The sequence below is a fragment of the Leopardus geoffroyi genome, chromosome X, assembly GCF_018350155.1.
Source record: "Leopardus geoffroyi isolate Oge1 chromosome X, O.geoffroyi_Oge1_pat1.0, whole genome shotgun sequence".
NCBI lineage: Eukaryota > Metazoa > Chordata > Mammalia > Carnivora > Felidae > Leopardus > Leopardus geoffroyi.
Window position 1 is genome coordinate 41,032,205 of NC_059343.1, and position 18,754 is coordinate 41,050,958.

The 18,754-nt window shown below is 42.5% G+C and overlaps 1 protein-coding gene across 1 annotated transcript in view; it reads left to right on the forward strand.

Annotated features, from left to right (window-relative positions):
- Positions 1–7,989: 7,989 nt before the first annotated feature.
- The window catches only part of RP2 (RP2 activator of ARL3 GTPase), a 49,998-nt gene continuing 39,233 nt past the window's right edge, over positions 7,990–18,754 (forward strand). The window contains exon 1 of the mRNA XM_045471026.1: positions 7,990–8,311. Coding sequence (XP_045326982.1) covers positions 8,210–8,311 — 102 coding nt within the window. The 5' untranslated portion in view covers positions 7,990–8,209. The remainder of the gene's footprint in view (positions 8,312–18,754) is intronic.

An 18,754-nucleotide genomic window follows, 5' to 3' on the forward strand; every position in this document is an offset into this window, starting at 1 on the left:
CCACATGATTGCAGAAGGGAAACTCCCACAATCAGCCTAGGGCCTCCAAAATAAATTACCACAGACTGGGCGGTGGGGGGCTTAGACAACAGAAATGTATTGTCTCACAGTACAGTACCCGAGGCTGGAAGTCTCAGATCAAGGTATTGGCAGAGGTTGGTTCCTTCTGAGGGCTGTGAGAGAAGGATCTGTCCAGACCTCTGTTTCTGGCTGGTAGGTAGCTGTCTTCTCCCTGTGTCTCTTCACATTGCTTTCCCTCTATGAGTGTCTGTGTCCAAATTTCCCGTTCTTGTGAGAACAGTAGCCATATTGGATTAGGGCTCACCCTAATGACCTCGCTTTCACTTACCTCTGTAAAGGTTCTGCCTCCAAATTAGGGTCCCATTCTAAGGTACTGGAGGTTGGGACTTCAACATAGGAGTTTTGAGAGGACACAATTCAATCCATACATGACACAGCCTAAGATTTTCCTGATTTTTCTGCCACCAGTTTTGCTCAGTTTGGCTAATTTGGTCCAAGTATACCCTTGGACCAAGAGGTTAGAAAAACGAATCATGAGGAAACATTCTTTTGCAACCCTAAAACCCAAAGAAGAGTTAACCAACAAGGCTTCAAATTCCAGACCAAAATTCTTCAGGGACACACTCATACCAATCTTCAAATCTTGTGATTTAGCTGTTGATTACTGGAAAATAGCAGCAATCACACTGCTCCTGAGTAACGTTAAGAAAAATTACATACAATGTGGAAATAAGCAGGGTGGTTTTGTGGCCTTTAAACACCGTTCTGGAGGGGCACCTGGGTGGCTCAGTCGGTTAAGCGTCTGACCTCGGCTCAGATCATGCTCTAACAGTTCGTGAGTTTGAGCCCCGCATCGGGCTCTGTGCTGACAGCTTGGAGCCTGGAGCCTGCTTCAGATCCTGTCTCTGTCTCCCTGCCCTTCCCCTACTGGCTCTCTGTCTCTCTGACTCTCTCTGAAATATAAAACATAAAAAAAAATTTTTTTAAAGAACAACAACACCGTCCTGGAGCACTGTCCTATGAGCTTGACTAAGGTTCAGCTGACTCTGTAAGGGAATGTGACTTGTTTGGTATGTAGTGTGCTACTGATCAGTACTCAGATATTTGAGAAATCTGTAAAGTTAGAGGCCAACTTCCAGAAAACTGGTAAAGTGTGATGATTTTCTTTTCTGCCCAGTTGAAAAGATCCCAAAACTTATGTGTCTTTTTCTTTTATAAAGTTTATTTATTTTTTTTTCAATATATGAAGTTTATTGTCAAATTGGTTTCCATACAACACCCAGTGCTCATCCCAAAAGGTGCCCTCCTCCATGCCCATCACCCACCCACCCCTCCCTCCCACCCCCCATCAACCCTCAGTTTGTTCTTAGTTTTTAAGAGTCTTCTATGCTTTGGCTCTCTTCCACTCTGACCTCTTTTTTTATACTTATTTATTTTGAGAGACAGAGAGAGCAAGCAGAGGGGGGCAGAGACAGAGGGAGAGAGAGAGAATACCAAGCAGGCTCTGCACTGTCAGTTTGGAGCCCAATGCAGGGCTCGAACTCATGAACCTGAGCCAAAGATCAGATCATGACCTGAGCCAAAACCAGGAGTCAGATGCTTAACCGACTGAGCCACCCAGGCGCCCCTAATGCATCTTTTTCCATTTAGGACATTAACCAGATTTGTATCCATGGTAGCAACGTTATTTCAATAGTCCTTTTTCTTTCCTAACTATATAAAGCCCTACTTCCTGTATCCTCTTTGAGCCAGCTGGTTGACCTTTTGACTTCCTCATTAATGATTTAAATAAATATCGGACGCTGGGTCACTGCCGGTTGGTATAGGAATTATGTTTTTAATATTGTGAAAATTAGGCTTTGTTAGTACCCTCTTCAAGCAAGGATTTTCTTATCAACTAGGAGACAATATGGTAAGTCACCATAAAATTGAATGTTACTTTCGTTAAAATAAAAAGCTGGACAAGAGTTGTAGGTATCGAATTTATTTCAGCTTGAAAGAAAGAACGATACAACAGCTTTGATAACAGCTTACACTGTCTCAACAGAAAGTGTAAGCATCAGTCTTATGAACGGTTTGAGAAAAGAAAAATCTGTAGTCATTCCAATTTAGAATTGAAATGCTGGGCCTGCATATAAATGTCAAGATCCTAATTCATCTTTCTCACTGGAAAGTTTTTAAGAGTTTGACCAAATCAGTACGTCTGGTCGTCTGAATGTCTCATTGTCTCTGCGGATGGTTAACAGAGCAGTATAGTTTGCAGCAGGAATCGTTCTTTGCTTATCTGACTCTAGCAGCTGATTTTTTTAAGTTTACTTATTTGTTTATTTGAGAGACACAGAGACAGCTCGAGTAGGGGAGGGGTAGAGAGAGAAGGAGAGAGAAGGAATCCCAAACAAAATCCACACTGCCAGCGCCGAGCCCAATGCTGGGGCTCGAACTCACGAAACCAGGAGATTGTGATCTGAGATGAAACCAAGAGTCTGACGCTCAACAGACTGAGCCGCCCAGGTGCCCCTCTAGCAGCTGATTTTTGATTGGCTTTCATCAGGCTGCACCAATTGACTTCCACTCCCGTTGAGGTTTTTCATAAGTCGTTGGCAATTCTACAACATTACAGTATAGCTAATGAAACATAAGTTGTAGGGCCCTTCAGTTGTATGGCTCCTGTACGTATCCTAGAAGGGGCCCTAGCAATTTGCTCTTCATAATTTTGTATTATTTTTCTTAAAAAGGACCCAACCGCCCCCCCCCCCCCCAAAAAAAGAAAGAAAGAAAGAAATCCTACTCTTAAAAGTCCCAGGAAGTATCAGGCCTGCTTAGTTAGGTGTTGGCCATCTATGTGATAACCATTTTCTTGTGTAAGATTTAGGAAATGTTATCAAATATCCTTTCACTAAAACTTTTGCCTTGTGCATCAGTTATTTTGCCCAAATCTTTCTTTTTCACCATTGTGGAATTATTTTTATATGATACAAATGTTGATGAGTAGCCACGATGTGGGTTGGGATCTTCTAGATGTCAGATTAAGACTTTTTTTTCTTTTTTTTCTCCACGGGTAGAGGAAACCAGAAGATGATCTCTCATTTAGCTTGGGTGAAATGGGAAGTTGCTCTCTTTTGTTAATAAAATCGCAAGGAGGGGCACCTGGGTGGCTCAGTCGGTTGGGCTTCTGACTTGGGCTTGGATCATGATCTCACGGCTCGTGAGTTCTAGCCCCACGTCAGACTCTGTGCTGACAGCTCAGAGCCTGGAGCCTGCTTCAGATCCTGTCTCTGTCTCTGTCTCTCTGCCCCTCCCCTGCTCATGCACTGTCTCTCTCTCTCTCTCTCTCTCTTTCTCTCTCAAATATAAATAAACATTTAAAAATAATTAAAAAAAAATAAAATCACAAGGATAAAAACAAACTTCATGAACTTCCACACTCTGATTACCTCTGTGGGTTTAGTTTTATCCTAGTTTGTCCCTTTCCTGAAAAGTATTGAAATGAATATTTGGAAGATGGAAATTCTACTATAAATTTTTTTTTTAATTCCAGAAGCTATTTTTTTAAATAGTTTCCATTGGAACTGCTTTGCTTGTAAAAAGTTACTGGAATTATTTTTATTTTACGCTGCTAAATCCATTCACTGCTGAGACGTCTTTCTAGACTCTTCCACCCTCCCCACCCTAATCTGAGTAAGAAGTCTGTTTCCCCTGTTATTCCTCTTCTGTACTAACTTCCAAATACTTTTTTCTTGGCTTACTTTAAGAATTTTAGCAATAGCAGTGACTAAGATAGCCTATGCTAAGAGCAGTCAGAAAAGCACAGCATTTGTAACCTGATCACACACGATTTTTGATGCTTTTAAAAATAATTAGCATTGGTGAATAAGGTAGTAAAAGAAAATTGGTAAGAAGTACCTAAAAGCTAACGTATGAGCTGAACGTTGGCTCAAAAATCTACTAAAAGAAAAAAAAATTATTGCCTGAGCAATTTTTTTTTTAAACCTTCCAATACCCTTCTTCAGTACCTATGGGATTCTTATTGACAGAGTTGACTCCCACTGTGGTGGCTAGCCTCTGAGATGACACCCCAAAGGTGTCATTCATTCCCTTGTTTAGTCCCCTCCCTTAGTGAATCAGGACCAGCCCTGGTGCGACCAATAGAATCCAGTGAAAGTGATACTGCGTGGCTTCTGTGGCGTGCAGCTTCTGTCTTGGCCTCTTGGAACGTTTACTCCTGGAGCCCTCAGCACGAGATGCGAAGCCCGACTAGCCTAAGGCCACCTTGCTGGAGAGATCACATGAAGATCCCCTGAGATTTCATAGAGAGTTATTTCTGGCCAGTCCCCTAGCCATCCGAATCCTCCCAGCTGAGGGTCTACACTCAGCATGGAACAGAGCTCAAGTGTCCCCATTAAGGGGCGCCCGGGTGGCTCAGTCCGTTAAGCATCTTGACTCTTGATTTCGGCTCCAGTCAGGATCTCCTGGTTCGTGAGTTCGAGCCCCACGTGGGGATCTGCGCTGACAGTGCAGAGCCTGCTTGGGATTCTTGGTCTCCCTCTCTGTCTATCCCTCTCCCATTCGCTCTCTATCTCTTTCTCTCAAAAGAAATAAATGAACATTAAAGAAATAAATGAACATTAAAAATTTTTTTTAAATAGAGTAGGGATTTTTTCCAGCGGCTGTTGCTGCCGTAATTGATTTATTCATGCTGTGGAGGTATACCTCTTCAGGTCTGTCTTCTGAGAAGCCACAATGTCACTTCTGTGGTCGCGACACGTGGGGAACCCAGACTCTCTCAGGAGCCTGTGGCTAGGTACAAACCCACAACCCAACTTAAAAAAAACTTTTTTTAATGTTTATTTATTTTTGAGAGACAGAGCGAGCGAGTAGGGGAGGGGCAGAGAGAGAGAGAGAGGGAATCTGAAGCAGGCTCCAGGCTCCCAGCACTTGACCGATGGATAACCATTCTGTTATTGACTGGCCAGCAGTTTCTGTGGTTATCTTCCTTGAGAATGGGAACTAAGATATAAAGAGATTGTAGCATGCACTTGGACAGGAAGGCCAGGAGGAATCAGGGTGGGATGGCTATTCTCAGCCACATATATGGTATATGCCCATGAGTACGTAAAGAGAGCTGGTTTGCACACACACAAAAAAGCGGTAATGAGAATCCATGGTGGGAAGGGAAGAGAAAAAGAGAGAGGAGCAGAAAAGAAAGAGTAAGAAAGAGAAAGAAAGAACAGGACAGAGCTCTGTACTAGCTCTGTTCCCTGGCTTTCTAATCCTGAGTTCTTAAATTTTAATTTAATTTAATTCTTTATTTTATTTTTGGTGAGGAGTGATAGTGGGATGGATTTTTTTTAGTAAAATTTTAAGTGTTTATTTTTGAGAGAGAGAGAGAGAGAGAGAGAGCAAAAGCGGGGGAGGGGCAGAGAGAGAGGTGGGGACAGAGGATCTGAAGCGGGCTCCTTGCTGGCAGCAGACAGCCCGATGTGGGGCTCAAACTCAAACTCACGAACCAGGGGATCATGACCTGCCCCAAAGTCAGATGCTTAACTGACTGAGCCCCCTCACCCCTGCCCCCCTGCCCCGGGTTGGGATTATAATTTTTTTTAATTTTTTTTTTTTGTATTTTAGAGAGAGCGAGGGAGAGGGGCAGAGAGAGAGAGAGAGAGAGAGAGAGACTCTTAAGCAGGCTCCACGCTCAGCACAGAACCAACATGGGGCTCAATCCCACAACCCTGGGATCATGACCTGAACTGAAATCAAGAGTTGGATGCTCAACCAACTGAGTCACCCAGGCACCCCGGTGGGATGGAATTTAACAGAAAGGGAACTTTATCTTCACTTTTGCTTAGGATCCCAAAGATTACTGTTGGATATAGATTTTTAAAAAAATTTTTTTAGTGTTTATTTATTTTCGAGAGAGATAGAGACAGAATGCGAGTGGGTTAGGGGCAGAGAGAGAGGGAGACACAGAATCCGAAGCAGGCTCCAGGCTCTGAGCTGTCAGCACCAGAGCCCGACACGGGGCTCAAATTCACGGACCATGAGATCATGACCTGAGCCGAAGTCAGATGCTCAACCAACTGAGCCACCCAGGCGCCCCTGGATATAGATTTTTGTTTTAGGTTTGAGTTTCTTGTTAATGAATACTGCAAAACTATGAGAGTTTTAGGGATCGTTCCTCTAAAATTAGTTTTGTTGGGGCACCTGGGTGGCTCAGTCAGTTAAGCATCTGACTCTGGCTCAGGTCATGATCCTGTAGTTCGTGAGTTTGAGCCCCCCATCTGGATCCGCACTGACTGTGCAGAGCCTGCTTGGGATTCTCTCTCTTTGCCCCTCCCCCACTTGCACTCTAAATAAATAAATAAATAAATAAATATAAAATTAGTTTTGTTGTTTGTTCATTAAGAGGAGCAGCATCACTGTGGGACAGAGCCCCCATAGGCATCAGATGGCCTACACAGATACTTTACTTCTTTATTTCAGATCAGTCAGAAGGGAACACATTCAGGGTACGAGTGAGCTCTGGGTTTTTCTTGTCCCTGCTCAACCACTCTCATTGTGACCACAGATTAGTCCCTTCATCGCTGTGTACCTGTTTCCTCCACTCTACTACACGGTGGTCACAATTTTAACCTTCTATGACTCTAAAATATCTAGGGGTCTTATCCAAAACATCGTCACACAGACCTTTCATCTCAGTCTGAAGAAGAAAAAGTATGTGCTAGGTTAAGACCCTGTTGCCTAAGATCTGGAACTTATATTTGCGGTAATTTCTAATATCTGAGCACATGTACTTTTTCTTCCTGATTGTGCAGTAAAAGACAGGAAGTGAAAAAGGGAACATTCTTAATGCTCAAGTTAAGTCAGAGACCCATTTAGGATACATACTCTAAATGTAAATAAGGGTGGGAAAGTAAAAAGTTAACCAAATTTGAACCTGAACTGATCTGCATTTGCTGTCCCACCAAGATGTCAAAATACTGTGCTCAGAGAATTAAAATAACCTTTTTTTCTATTACAGAAGCAATACATGTGTATTGTAGTAAATTTAGCCCAAGGGTAACAAATGTTAATATTTGGTGTGTATATATATATATATACAGACAGACAGACCCTATGCCATTTGCTCAGAGCTGTTTATATGGCAATGCTTGTGTCCTTCCCTAGGCTATAAATTCCAGAGGAGAACCCCTTTACTAGGACATCTCGCCCTCGCCTCATCGCACACACACTTCAGACACTGTCTTCGATAAGGAATATAGAAAAGGTTGTAAATGCTTCCTTCACTAGCATGCATTCATTCATGCATGCATTCATTTGACAAACATCTTATCGAGCACCTAGCCTGGAGCTGAGCCAGGCCTAGGGAATTCAAAGATACATGCTCTTTGAGATCGGCTCCTTGGTCTCAAGAAATTCACATTTCTAATAGAGAATACACAAACAATTATTTTATTAAGTACTTGTGCAATTTTAGAGTGATATGCAGAAGTATTAAGAAAACACAGAAGAGAGGGCAAAGGGGGGTGTGGCTGGGGGAAGTTTCCGGAAGGGGCGACGGGGGCCAGACGGTGTGGCGCGGGTGTGATGAAGAGAAAATTAACGAATTTCAGGGCCCCTTCCTGTGTCAGCCGCAGTTCCTGCTCCCTCGCCACTTGCATCATAAAACTGAAGCTTAATGTTCAACTAGGGATCCCTCCCGCGCCTAGAACTTGGAAACTGAGAACCAAGGGCAAAAAGACGGCGGAGCCAGCACTCCCAGCGGCTAGAGAGCCCCAGGGAGTCCTCGGAGGGGCGGGGCCGGGCTGGGGGCGGGGTCGGCCTTGCGTGCGCCAGAGCCGGCCGGGCCCGCCACTGGGGGCCGGCGCAGGAGCGGGGCGCGGATTGGTTGTATGGGTCCGTCGACCTCTCTTCATAGGCCGCGCAGGGCCGCTCGCGGGGCTTTGATTGGCTCACGGGGCGCCGAGTGGTCATTGGCTGCGATGGGTCGTCTGGGCGACTAGGAGGAAAAAGAGAAGGGGTGTTGGGCCTGGCGGGCTAACCCGGATTGGGGACAGCTGGCGGTTCCGCGGGGCGGTGTCCGGAGAGCTGCGGGGCCCGGGAGCCCGGGGTCCACGCCACACTCCCAGGAGGTGCCCGAACCAGCGGGCCGGCGAGGAGTAGCGGCCAGCGAGACCCGCAAGCCGGGACCATGGGCTGCTTCTTCTCGAAGAGGCGGAAGGCTGAGAAGGAGTCGCAGCCCGAGGGCGAGGAGGAGCGGCCGAAGCAGTACAGCTGGGACCAGCGCGAGAAGGTAACCGAAGTCCCTCGGCCATTGGTTTCGGCCGTCCCGAGCCGCTCAGCCGGGGTCCCTAGCGGCCCCGGAGGGCTGAGGGGGGCCGACCCAGCGGATGCAGTTCGCGCGCGCGCGTTCTCCTCTCTCTCACGCGAGTAGTTGGAAGTCGGGGGGGGGGGATGACTTTGCGGGGGGGGGGAGCGGTGAAATAACAGCGCCGCGGAAGAGTGTGAAAGCGCTGGAAGGCGCCTTCGAACTCATTGTCAGAGTCCTGGGGGCTTTCCCTCCGGTCCGAGGGCGGACGGTAGGGAAGGAAGCAGAGCCTCAAATGCCCGTAATCTCAGATCTGTTCATTTCACCCGCTGCGCGGAGCGGGGTTTTGTCCAGTCGTCGAGTTACACGTGGGACCGATTCTCATCTCTTTCGCCGCTCACGTTCGTTCTGTGGCTGTTTTCTCTTTTGTCTGCCCCAGCGGGTAAATCTCTTTAGTGCCTAGTGGTGTATTCTACTGCTGAATTTTCTGTTACCGAGTGGACTGTTGATTTTGCTTTCCCTCCTCCCTCTTCCAATTCCCCGAAAGGAATAATGAAAAGCGGACCAGTCTTGGAATGTGTGTTAAGACTGTATGGTGAAAATAACCAGCATAAACCGGGCAGTACTTTACTATTGTTTTCAATGAATGAAAACGCCCTTCTTTTTACTTCGGTCTATAAGACAGAAATGAGAAAGCTTTGAAATGTCCACTGGTGTTGCACAAAACACACTTAGTCATAAATTTCATAATGTTTCCTCTTTCTACATAGTTCTGCATTTGTGCTTACTAAATTACTTTGATAGACTTCTCAATTATTTTTCTTTTCCAGAAAAAGATTTTTTAATAAGCGTTACGAACAGTTAACTCCTTGCTTAATGCAACTTATCTTTACCCGTGAATACTTTAAAGTTGGTATTCATGTTATGATTTCAGAGACCTTCCCGCATGGTTTTCAATCGCCAGAATAATTTATTCATGTAAACTCAGTTCTCCAAGTGTCAGCTTTAAGAAACTGGAAGCTTTTTGCAGAATTTTGAGTCGCAGCTCTCTGTCCCATTTTTCACATCCTTCTTAGATTGCATGGTATATTCTCTTATCTATACTTGATAGTATTATTTTATTGCCTAGGAATGGAAGGTGCTGTGATATCACACACAAATATTGCACCTATGATTTAGGGCACCTGGTTAAGTGTTACGATTTCCTGGTTTCTGAGTTGGAGCCCCACATCGGGCTCTGTGCTGACAGTTCAGAGCCTGGAGCCTGCTTCAGATCCTCTATCTGTCTCTCTGCCCCTCCCCTGCTCGCACTCTGTCTCTCTCTCCCCAAAATAAATAAAGATTAAAAAAATTAAAGTTATTTGGTGGACAGTTTTTTAAAAGATTCATTTCCTCAGTCTTACTATTTCTAACAATGCTCTTTAACCTTGAACTGTCTGCTATAGAGAAGCTTGTGTGTTTGATTTTTATTTCAGCTTTTTGTTTTGAAGTCATAGGCTAAAACTAAAGTGCTTTTATTTTATTTAGAGTAGTCATGGTCGCCCTTTGGATTCATTCATTACTTCATAATAAATTGTCTTAAAGTTAACCTTTATTAATACAATGTTCAGGTTAGTTAGACTCTCATGTTAATTATTCTCCTTTTAGATACGTGGATGTGTTCTGTGATTTTTTTTTCTTTTTCTTTTTGGCTAAGTAAATGCATCGAAAAATACAGTAGTGGACACCAACACCTAAGCTTTCTGCCCCATATGAGCATGTAATAAACCTTCAATTGTAGACACTATTTTGTGATCACAGGGAACATTTTGGGGGAACACTACTAGGTACTGTAATTGTAGAGGTGGAAGGCCTATTACTGGATATGTAAAATAAGCTCATGCCTCTGGATATGTGCATAATAAAAGTTAAAATCTTGATCAAGTCATCTAATCAGAATTTTCTAACTAAATGAGCATTCTATTATGAAAACAGTCCAGTTTTAAAATCTGTTGGGGGCACCTGGGTGACTCAGTCCATGAAGCTTCTGACTCGTGATTTCAGCTCAGGTCATGATCTCATGGTTCATGGGTTCAAGCCCTGCATCAGGCTCTGCACTGATAATACAGAGCCTGCTTGAGATTCTGTCTCTCTGCCCCTTCCCTGCTTGCTTGCTTGCGCTCTCTCTCTCTCTCTCTCTCTCTCTCTCTCTCTCTCTCAGAATAAATAAACATAAAAAAAATTTGTTGGACTTGGGGTGCCTGAGTAGCTCAGTCGGTTGAGCGTCCAACTTCGACTCAGGTCATGATCTCACAGTTCGTGAGTTTGAGCCCTGCATTGGGTTCTCTGCTGTCAGGAGGAACCCACTTCAGATCCTCTGTCCCCCTCTCTCTCTACACCTCCCCTGCTCATGCTTGCTGTCTCTCTCTCTCTCAAAAATAAATAAACATTAAAAAAATCTGTTGGACTGTTCGAGAAAGAGAATTACCAGCTTACATTTTGAGACGGTGGAGGTACCACATTTCCCAACATTGCTTTTTTCTTTTTGGGATTTTTCTTTTTCTTTTGGAATTATTAGGAGTTCACTCTACGGTGCCTCATTTATGGTAGCCTACTAAATTTTATATGATTTTAAAGATTTTTTTTCTAGTTCCTTATCTCTCGTGAGGCCAGTTTGGGCTAGTGTACAAATGTTCTGGATTAGTCCAATGATACTTCTACTGAGTTTAGCATGGTCTTGCTTGCTCCTAGAAGACTTTAGTTGTACCTTATAAGGAACAGAATGCAAATACGTCCCAGAGAACATAAGCGAGATAAGTTTTAAAGTTACATCAGACAATTACCATTCAATTATAGATGCAAAAACAAAATGCATTGCCTGAAAAATTTCCTTGCAACGTGGAAAAGTGGTGTCTAAATTTTTCCTTAGGTTGTGTAATCACAGGATCTTTATTGAGAGGCGCCCTCTGGGTTTTGGGTTTTGACTTGTGTAATTGGGTTGGTCTTAGGGGACTGAAGCTAGGAGAAATTGTCTCAGGATGTTTGGAGACTAGGTGTTGTCATGGCAACTGATTTACTGTAATCAACAGTGTATGAAGCTTATTTTCTATTGCTGCTAACTTTGAAAAAGCAAAAAAGTTACTGTACAATTACTACATTGGCATGAGAAATATTTTCGGGTTGTAACATCAGTTTTTAAATCATTTGGAAAGAGGGGCGCCTGGGTGGCTCAGTCGGTTAGGCCGCCGACTTTGGCTCAGGTCATGATCTCGCGGTCCGTGAGTTCGAGCCCCGCATCGGGCTCTGTGCTGACAGCTCAGAGCCTGGAGCCTGTTTCGGATTCTGTGTCTCCCTCTCTCTGACCCTCCCCCGTTCATGCTCTGTCTCAAAAACAAATAAACGTTAAAAAAAATTTTTTTTAAATCATTTGGAAAGAAATGCTTTTACCCTTGTTATCTGTGTACTGCCTCTCACAGTTAGACAAATTATTCTATATATATATATATATATATATACACACACACATATATATACATATATATGTGTATATATGTGTGTGTGTGTGTATATATATATATGCACTCCAACACCAAGGAAGACTCAAAATTCTAAGAATTATCCCTGCCCTTAATGAGCAGGCTGGCTTTATTGAGTTAAAATAGGAAATAATTTAAGTATAAACAAAGAAAAGAGGAGTGGTACAGAAAAGAAGTTTTCATTTTCTGGTTATTCATACCAATACTCTCCCTAGATGATAGAAATGAGGATTAGTCCTCTAAACAATGCTGGCCTAAGTATGAAATTTGTGAATTTGAGTATGAGCAACACATCTTGTATCCATTACACTTATCTCATGTTTGGTAGAAATAAAACTAAACAAAAGCCTTCTACCGGGGATTCGAGTAACTGCGTTTTATTTGGTGTCTGTGTCGTGACCTATCCAATAAAGCAGTCAATTTGTGTATTTCAGGTTCTTTGGCTATAAAATGGGACAGTGATAAAGAATTTTTTACTATTTAATAAGGTAAAGCCCTGGCCTGAGGGGTTAGACAACAGTGGTCACCTCTGAGGATAGAACTCAGACCAGAGATTGCCAGGGAGGAGGGGGATTGGGGGGGGGGGCAGAACCGGTCTTATTATAAAGCAGATCATAATTCCTAGGGTTATTCATCAGGAGAAGGAATGGCTTTGTGAGGAACTGATGTGCATATTAATCAAAAGATTCAGACAGTGCCTGGATGACCACCTACTAGAAAGAAGCATCTGCATTGAGGAAGGGGCTAGATGCTGTTTTTAGTATTTTAAGTATGAACAGTGCATATTCTAGGTATCCATTGCTGCATACCAAACCACTCTAAAACTTAAGGGCTTAGAACAATGGCAAGTACTTATTTTGTTCACAACTCTGCAATTTGTTTAGGGCTTAGCAAGGTTGACTCTCCCCTCTGTATGGCATCAGATGCAGCAGCTTGACTGAGGACTGGAAGATCTGCTTTCAAATATGGCTTAATAACAGAGCTGGCTGGCAAGTTGATCTGGCTTTCGGCTAGGAGCTCAGCTAGGGCTGAGGGCCAGGGGCCTCTTATAGTTGCGGCTTCCTTGCAGCGTGATGGCTGGGTTCTAAGGGCAAGTGTCCTAAGAGGGACTGGCAGAAGCTGCATGACGTTTTCTTTTCTTTTTTTCTCTTTTCTTTTCTTTCTTGACTCTGAATTCTCTTTATTTTTTTTTTAATTTGTATTTTCCTCTTTTTTTAATATAATTTATTGTCAAGCTGGCTAACATACAGCATGTACAGGGTGCTCTTGGTTTCGGGGGTTGATTCCCGTGATTCATCGCTTCCGTACGACACCCAGTGCTCATCCCAACAGGCACCCTCCTCAGTGCCCGTCACCCATTTCCCCTCTCTCCCCTGCCGCCCCATCTACCCTCAGTTTGTTCTCTGTATTTAAGAGTCTCTCATGGTTTGTCTCCCTCTCTGTTGGAAACTATTTTTTCCCCCTTCCTTTCCCCCTGCATGGCGTTTTCTAACTAGCCTCTTAAGTGATGTAGCATTACTTCTGCCACATTCTGTTCATGTTCAAGGGGAGGGGACCTCTTGGTGGGAGGAGTGTTAAAGAATTTGTCTACGTGTTTTACAAGACCAGTGCTCTAACCCCTGAGCTATGGAGCCAACCATTGTCTACGTGTTTTAAATCTTTTTTTAAAAATACTTATTTATATTTGAGAGAAAGAGAGCACGCCCGTGAGCAGGCGAGGAGCAGAGGGAGAGGGAGACAGGATCGAAATGGGCTCTGCCTTTACAGCGGGGAGCTGGATTTGGGGCTCAAACTCATGAACTGTGAGATCATGACCTGAGCCAGAGTTGGATGCTTAACCGACTGAACCTCCCAGCCACCCCCACATGTTTTAAATCTTTTACATGAAGTTGTTGTTACTGCTTTTAAGCGATAACTAGCTTTTTGTTTATTTGTTTTCAAAATAGCTTTATCAGTAATCAGGAAAATTAAAATTAAAATCGCAGCGAGATATCACCTTACACCTGTCAGAATGGCTAAAAGCAGAAACTCCAGAAACACCCAAGTGTTGGCGCGGATGTGGAGAAAAAAGAATCCTCTTGCACTGTTGCTGTTGGTGGGAATGCAAACTGGTGTGGAATACAGTATGGAGGTTCCTCAAAAAGATAAAAAATAGAACTACCCTATGATCCAGTAACCACACTACTTGGTAGTTACCCAAAATATACAAAAACACTAATTTGGAGGGATATATATACCCCTGGGTTTATTGCAGCATTATTTACAATAGCCAAATTATGGAAGCAGCCCAAGTGTCCTTCAGTAGATGAATAGACAAGACGTGGTGTACATATATGTCAGCATATTATTCAGCCATAAAAAGAGTGAAATCTTGCCATTTGCAGCAACATGGATGGAGCTAGAATGTATAACGCTAAGCGAAATAAGCCAGTCGAAGAAAGACAGATACCATATGATTTCACCCATGTGTGGAATTTGAGAAACAAAACAAATGAACAAAGGAAGAAAACAGAGAGAGACAAACCAAAAAACAGACTCTTAACTATAAAGAACAAACAGATGGTTATCAGAGGGGAGGGGAGTGGGGGTATGGGTGAAATAGGTAAAGGGGATCAAGAGTACACTTATCTTGGGGCGCCTGGGTGGCTCAGTCAGTTATACGTCTGACTTTGGCTCAGGTCATGATCTCATGGTTTGTGAGTTCGAGCCCCGCATTGGGCTCTGTGCTGACAGCTCAGAGTCTAGAGCCTGCTTCGGTTCTGTGTCTCCCCCCCCCCCTCTCTCTGCCCCTCCCCTGCTCATGCTCTGTCCCTTTTTCTCTCAAAAATAAATAAACATTTAAAAAAAATTTTTAAAGTACACGTATCTTGATGAACACTGAGTAATATATGGAGCTGTTGAATCACTATACTGTACTCCTGAAATTAATATAACACTGTATGTTAACTACACTGGAATTAAAATTTTTAAAAAAATAAAAAATGTGTTTAGTCCTGAAAAGGACTAGAAATAAATGTCTAAATTTTCTAAAGTTTTTATAATAAGCACACCTTATTTTTTTTTTTTTTGAGGGAGAGAGAGAGAGAGCACGTGTGTGCGAGAGCACCCATGAGAGAGGGGCAGAGGGAAAGGGAGAAAGAGAATCCTAAGCAGGCTCCAAACCCAGTGCAAGCCCTACATGGAGCTCGATCACAAGACCGTGAGATCATGATCCGAGCCAAAATCAAGAATTGGTCGCTTAACTGACTGAGCCACCCAGGCACCCCAGGCACACCTTATTTCTATAATCAGATATATATGCAATGTATATAAATAGAAATATTAATAAAAATGTAATATCTGGGACCAAATATATAATTAATGGATACCTTGAAAGACTAATATAGATTTCTACTTGACTATTGATTATAAGTCTGTTCAAATCTGTACAAACATAAAACCAGGCATAAATCCCTTATGGTTATACCATTCTAAAATGATAAAATAAAAAGAAAAATTTTAAGCACATGTAAGTATAAAGCTAATTAAATTAAAAAAACAACTTTAATATTAAAAAGTAACTTTAATGAGATAGAATTCATCTACCATACAACTTACTCGAATTGTACAGTTCAATAGTTTTAATAACTTCACAGGGTTATGGTACCACCGCTATGATCTAATTCTAGAATACATTCATCAACCACAAGATATCCATACCTATTAGTAGTTATTCCCACTTCTCTCTGCCCCTGCCCCCCCCGCCAGAAACCACAATTTTACTTTCTATCTCTATAGATTTGCCAAATAACGCAGTATTTAGTCTTTTGTTACTGGCTTCTTTCATTTAGCATGTTTTTGAGATTCACCCATATTGTAGCATGTATCAGTACTTTATTCCTTTTTATTGGTGAATAATATTCCACACAATAGATATCCACTTATAAATTTTGTCTAGGGGCGCCTGGGTGGCTCAGTTGGTTGAGCATCCGACTGCGGCTCAGGTCATGATCTCACAGTTTGTGGGTTCGAGCCCCGCATCAGGCTCTGTGCTGACAGCTTGCTCAGAGCCTGCAGCCTGCTTCAGATTCTGTGTCTCCTTCTCTCTCTCTGCCCCTCCCCTGCTCATGCTCTGTCTCTCTGTCTCTCAAAAATAAATAAATGTTGGGGCGCCTGGGTGGCGCAGTCGGTAAAGCGTCCGACTTCAGCCAGGTCACGATCTCGCGGTCCGCGGCCCGTGAGTTCGAGCCCCGCGTCCGGCTCTGGGCTGATGGCCCAGAGCCTGGAGCCTGTTTCCGATTCTGTGTCTCCCTCTCTCTCTGCCCCTCCCCCGTTCATGCTCTGTCTCTCTCTGTCCCCAAAAAATAAATAAATAAATAAATAAGCGTTGAAAAAAAACAAAAATAAATAAATAAATAAATAAATAAATAAATAAATGTTAAAAAATTTTAAATAAAATGAAATAAATTTTATTTGTCCAGTTTATGTATCCATTCATCAGCTGATGGACGTTTGGGTTGTTTTCACTTTTGGGCCATTACAAATAATGCCGCTGTGAATATTCATGTACAAGTTTTTGTGTGGACATATATTTTTATTTCTCTTGGGGTCATCCCTAGGAGTGGAATTCCTGAGTCATATAGTAACTTCTGTGTTTAACTTTTTGAAGCTCTGCCAAGCTTTTTAAAAGTATACCATTTTATTTTATTTTATTTTATTTTATTTTATTTTATTTTATTTTATTTTTCATGTTTATTTATTTTTGAGAGATAGAGAAACAGAGCACGAGTGAGGGAGGGGCAGAGAGAGAGGGAGACACAGAATCCGAAGCAGGCTCCAGGCTCTGAGCTGTCAGCACAGAGCCAGACGTGGGGCTCAAACCCACAAATCATGAGATTGTGACCTGAGCCGAAGTCCGACACTGAACCGACTGAGCCGCCCGGGCACCCCGCACCATTTTCTGTTTCTACCAGCAGTATATGAGGGTTCTAATTTCTTCAGTCACATAAAATTTTGATAAAGAGGAAAAGCGCAAAGAGTGAAAAATGCATGGGACTGGGTTTTTAATTTGCATTCTACACACCAATATACCTCCTTGGTAGAGGCATTTAGCTTTTCCAGCTCTCAATTTCCTAGGATCCCTTCCAGTTGTCTGATTCTTTGAGCATCTCGGGAGAGGAGAGGTAAGCATTGCTAGAAGCATTCAGGCAAATCTGGGTGAACAAAGCCAATGTGATAGGCTGTAAGATTAGATTAGGTGATATGGAAAATCCTTTTCTTTTTTTAATTTTTTTTACTTACTTTGAAAGAGAGAGCTCTGAGAGTATGAATGGGCGAGGGGCAGAGAGAGAGGGAGAGAATCCCAAGCAGGCTCTGCACTGTCAGCGCGGAGCCTGATGCAGGGCTCAGTCTCACGACCATGAGACCATCACCTGAGCCGTAATCAAGAGTTGGACGTTCAACCAACGGAGCCACCCAGGTGCCCCTTCTCTTTTTCCTTAAAGTTTTTTTTATTTATTTCATAATCTCTACACCCCACGTGGGGCTCGAACTTGTGACCCTGAGATCAAGAGCCACATGCTTTTCCAACTGAGCCAGCCAGGCACCCCAGAAAATCCTTTTCAATCCTAAAATTTCATAATTCTATTTTGTGGTTATATGTTTAGCAACATGGTGAGCTAATATAAATATAATGCTTCACCTTTGTCTTCATTGTACTTAAGATCAAAGTACTGGTATTTATTATTTCTATAATTACATGGCACTACCATTTTCATTTAGGAAATAACCTTTCAGCTGTATAGCTATGTAGTCCTGAAATTGATTTAACAATGTTTAAATTTTAAGTAATTTTAGTTTAATTGAAGTGTAATTTACATACAGTAAAATTTACCCTTTTGAAGTGTACAGTTCTGAGTTTTGGCAAATGAATACAGTCACATAACTGATCACTACAATGGAGATATAGTACAGTTACATCAACCCCCCAAATTTCCTCATGCTCCTTTGCGGTCAAGTCTGCCCCTAGCCTCTGATCAGTTTTTTATCCCTATAGTTTTGTCTTTTTGAGAATGTCGTATAAATAGAATCCAACAGTAACCTTTTGAGTCTGCCTTCTTTCACTTAGCATGATACATTTATTTATTTATTTTTTATTAAAATTTTTTTAATGTTTATTTATTTTTGAGACAGAAACAGAGCATGAACGGGGGAGGGGCAGAGAGAGAGGGAATTACAGAATCCGAAGCAGGCTCTAAGCTCTGAGCTGTCAGCACAGGGCCCAATGCGGGGCTTGAACTCACGGACTGCGTGATCATGACCTGAGCTGAAGTCGGACACTTAACCGACGGAGCCACCCAGGCGCCCCAGCATGATACGTTTAAAATTCATCCATGTTGTTGCGTGTATCAGGAGTTCCTTTTTATTGTTGAGTAGTATTCCATTATTTGGGTGTACCATGCTTGTTTATCCATTCCCCAGTCGAGGAACATTTGGGTTGTTTTCAGTTTGGGTAATTATGAATAAATCTATTATAAACATTTGCAGACAGGTTTTTGAGTGAACATAATTTTTCATTTCCTTTGGGTGAATATTTAGGAGTGGGATTACTGACTCATATGGAAATTGTATATTAAACTTCATAAGAAACTGCCAAACTGTTTTTCCAAAGTGGCTGTGCCAGTTTGCATTCTTACGGGCAATGTATGAGAGATCCAGTTGCTATGCCACCAGCACTTGTTATGTTCAGTTTTTCTTTTTTTTTTTAATCTAATTTTAGCCATTCTAATAGGCATGCATTGGTGTTTCATTGTGGTTTAATTTGCATATCCTTGATGAGTAATGACGTTGAGCATTTTTCCATGTACTTATTTGCTGTCCATGTATTTTTGCTGAAGTGTTTATTAAAATCTTTTGCCCATTTTTTAAAATGTTT